The sequence below is a fragment of the Medicago truncatula genome, chromosome 5 (assembly GCF_003473485.1).
Source record: "Medicago truncatula cultivar Jemalong A17 chromosome 5, MtrunA17r5.0-ANR, whole genome shotgun sequence".
Lineage (NCBI taxonomy): Eukaryota > Viridiplantae > Streptophyta > Magnoliopsida > Fabales > Fabaceae > Medicago > Medicago truncatula.
The window spans coordinates 36,756,105-36,760,029 of record NC_053046.1 but is presented as its reverse complement, the minus strand read 5'-3'; the positions used below and the strand labels follow the sequence as shown (position 1 = coordinate 36,760,029).

At 34.8% G+C, this 3,925-nt stretch overlaps 1 protein-coding gene across 1 annotated transcript; it reads left to right on the top strand.

Annotated features, from left to right (window-relative positions):
- Positions 1-1,191: 1,191 nt before the first annotated feature.
- LOC11428641 (putative serine/threonine-protein kinase-like protein CCR3) lies at positions 1,192-3,925 on the top strand. Its single transcript, XM_003616589.4, has one exon. It carries the CDS (start codon positions 1,336-1,338, stop codon positions 3,751-3,753), a length of 2,418 nt encoding a protein of 805 aa, XP_003616637.2. The 5' UTR covers positions 1,192-1,335; the 3' UTR covers positions 3,754-3,925.

Here is a 3,925-nt window from a genome sequence, read left to right as displayed (position 1 = left end):
ATTAATTGATTAAAAGAGAATAAAACCATTTTGCAATATTTGTTTTTATTTTGTGGTCAACACCCTGAACTGAAACTCCACTGAATAAATTGCGTTACGTAATTCCAATTGATATTAAGAGCACGTGCTGCTGATTATGTGTCACATAAATGTTACCAAATTATAATTATCTTCTAAAGAATTGTTTGGCCATCATCCAATTTGATACTTTGTTTAAGGTATAGCTCCAATTATAGTTTCGTGCCACTCTCTAATTTGATACTTATCATGTCATTAATCTTTTAATTTTACCATTAAACCGTTGAAATTTAATGTATACAACAATTTATTAAATAAAATAAGGATAAGCTTTACAAATGACAAATTATTTTGCAGAACATGAGTTCAAGTCTTAAGTAGAACAATTTTTATATGTATAATTTATGAAGAATTACAACATACATTTATTTTCTTTGAATTTAGTTTTAATCTTGACTAGTAAGTAGCAAGACGGTATAAATATCTTCTATTGTATTTTTTGTTTAAATTGAAGTTTGATTAACCTTTTCCCTTTAATGGTGACTTGACTTTCATCTTTTAGTAATTTTTGAACTACTTTATTTCAGTATTTAAACTGATATAAAGATTTGTTGACTGTGAAATTTTGTAGTAAAACATTCATCCTTAATGCAACGTAGTATATGGATTAGCCTCAGCTATTGCCTATTTGGATCAGTAAGTCGAGTGTTTCCTTTTTAAGGGTGAAGTTTTTTTCCCCTCACTTTCTCATGTAACCAAACAATTACATTATTTTGTTAATTGCTTATTTTTTTAGGTTTAAACCTTAAAATATTAAGCAACCAAGCAAAATATTACTCCATCATTCTCATATTAAACCGACACAATTTACTCTGTTACACAGTATAATAATATACAATCTTGATCTTTTATATTTTTAATTATTATCAATTAATAAAAATTATAAAAAAATAATATTTTAAAAATATTTATCGAGATATATTCAACATGTTATTTTTGGTGATCTTTGTATATTAATGTAAAAATATAATCAAAATATGTTGTTTGAATGTGAACAGTGCACATGATCGATTAAGTATGTTGTTAATTGCCGTTGAACTTTGAGATCTATCCGAGTCAACTTTTGTAAGAGAATTTGAATTGAAGAAACGAAACGCATACTTAAAAATTGGAAGATACATAAAAAAGTAAATTCAAACTCAAAAAAAGTTCAAAGACAAAATTCTTGTATCTAACGTAGCTACACACAAAAATAACAGAAACTGAAACACCTTCATCGTACCCTTCAAAATCTCTCTCTCTACCAATGAACCATACATGAAGAAAATTTCACTATCTTCCATCATCTTTTCCACTTTCACCTTCGTCATTCTCATCTCATCACTCCCCGTAACCAATGCTCTCGGCTCCGGCACCACCCTCGCCGTGGTTGACTCCACCGCCACCGTCTGCGGCATCATATCATCACAAAAAACTCATAAAATCATTTGCTACCGCCACGGTCACCTCATCACCGCCGTGCCGGAAGTCTCATTCTCTTCAATCTCAGGTGGAAGAAACTACTTCTGTGGTATTAGGTCCGGTAACTACAGTATCCTCTGTTGGGACACTGTTTCATCAAACACAACGTTTGAAACAAGAAGGCTTTACAACAACAACAATGGAACTGTTCTATACGAGAATCTTGCTGTTGGTGATTCACATGTTTGTGCTACAATGGTTAATGTTGGAAACGTTGCTTGTTGGAGAATGAATAAAGGTTTTGTTTTGCCATCTGGGTTTGATCAATTTTCTTCAATAACTTCTGGGTTTGGTTTCACTTGTGGAATTTTGAAGAAAAATGATTCTGGGTCGGTTCGTTGTTTTGGTAATGTGAATGTGAATGAATCTTCCATTGCTGAGAAGATAGAGAAAGAGTTTGTGAATGTTTCTATGGTGAGTCTTGTAGCTGGTGAGTCACATGTTTGTGGATTGAATTCAAAAGGGTTTTTAGTTTGTAAAGGAAGTAATAATTTTGGTCAAATTAATGTTCCTAATCAAGTTGAGCCTTTGGAATATTCTGATTTAGCTTTGGGAGCTGAACATAGTTGTGCTATTAGAAGATCTAATGGTTCTGTTGTTTGTTGGGGTGGTAATGGATTGTTTGATGTTAATGTTACAAAAAATGTTTCTTTTGAGGTTATTGTTTCTGCTTCCAATTTTACTTGTGGATTGACAACAAACAATTTTTCTGTTGTTTGTTGGGGTCCTAGTTGGAATGGTTCAACTTTTCAGCTTCCTTTGCCACCTATTCTACCAGGGATTTGTGTTCAATCTTCTTGTAGTGAATGTGGTATGTATCCTCAATCTCAGTATTTATGTTCTGGATTTAGTAACATTTGTAAACCAAAACCTTGTTGGCCTCAAATGGATGTTCCGGTGCCGTCGCAGATAGCAACCCCGCCGCAGCCGGGGCTGCCGTGTTCTAGGTCAAAGACATTGACAAAGGGGTTATTGTTGTTTGCTATTGTTGGATTAATTGGAGCTGTTGCTGGTTTGTGTACTGTGGTTTATTGTTTGTGGAGTGGTGTGTGTTTTGGTAAGAAGAAAGTTCACAATTCCGTTCAACCAACAATCACTAGAGGTGGAAGTCTTAATTGTGGTGCATTTTCGAATTATAGTCCAACTTCGAGATCATCCACGATTAGGCGACAAGGTTCGAGGATAATGAGGCGTCAGAGAAGCGGAACATCGTCAACAAAACATCCAGATAGGTCAGAAGAATTCACTCTTGCTGAGCTTGTTGCAGCCACAAACAATTTCTCACTTGAGAACAAGGTTGGTGCTGGAAGCTATGGTGTTGTTTACAAAGGTAAACTCGCAGACGGCCGCGAGGTAGCAATCAAAAGGGGTGAAACTAGTACTATGATGAAAGTTTTTCAAGAGAAAGAGAGCGCATTTGAGTCTGAATTAGCCTTTTTGTCGCGCCTACATCACAAGCATTTGGTTAGACTAGTCGGTTTTTGCGACGAGAAAGATGAAAGGCTTTTGGTTTATGAGTTCATGAAGAATGGTGCATTGTATGATCATTTGCACGACAAAAACAACGTTGACAAGAATAGTAGTTTATTGAATTCTTGGAAAATGAGGATCAAAGTCGCATTGGATGCTTCACGTGGAATTGAGTATCTCCATAATTACGCAGTTCCATCAATAATTCATCGAGACATCAAGTCATCGAACATTCTCATTGACGCGGATTGGACAGCTAGAGTGTCTGATTTCGGATTGTCAATGTTGAGTCCGGATTCTGATCATGATTATCGACCAACAAAAGCAGCCGGAACGGTTGGATACATCGATCCTGAATATTATGGTCTAAATGTATTAACAGCAAAGAGTGATGTTTATGGTCTAGGAGTAGTTTTACTTGAGCTATTAACAGGAAAAAGAGCTATATTCAAGAATGATGAAAATGGAGGAACACCAATTAGTATAGTAGATTTTGCAGTGCCTATAATTATGAAAGGAGAATTGATGAAAATTTTGGATCAAAGGGTTGAACCACCAGAGATGAATGAAACAGAAGCAGTGGAGCTTGTGTCATATACTGCAATGCATTGTGTGCATTTGGAAGGAAAAGATAGACCAACAATAAGTGATATTGTGGCTAATTTGGAACGTGCTTTCACTCTTTGTGATAGTAGTAGTCATGGTAGCATTTCTAGTGCTACAATCTCTATTGGATCTGACTGATATTGAAAATTTTACTTGATTATTATTGATTCTTTTTGATGAATTTTAATTTGGGTATACTCTTGGGGTGTATGTAAAGATTTAGGAATGTGATCTAACAATAGGCTGTAGTGTAAAATTTTGTGAAACACTAATAGCCAGTAAAATTGATCATTTGCAATTTCATTTTTCA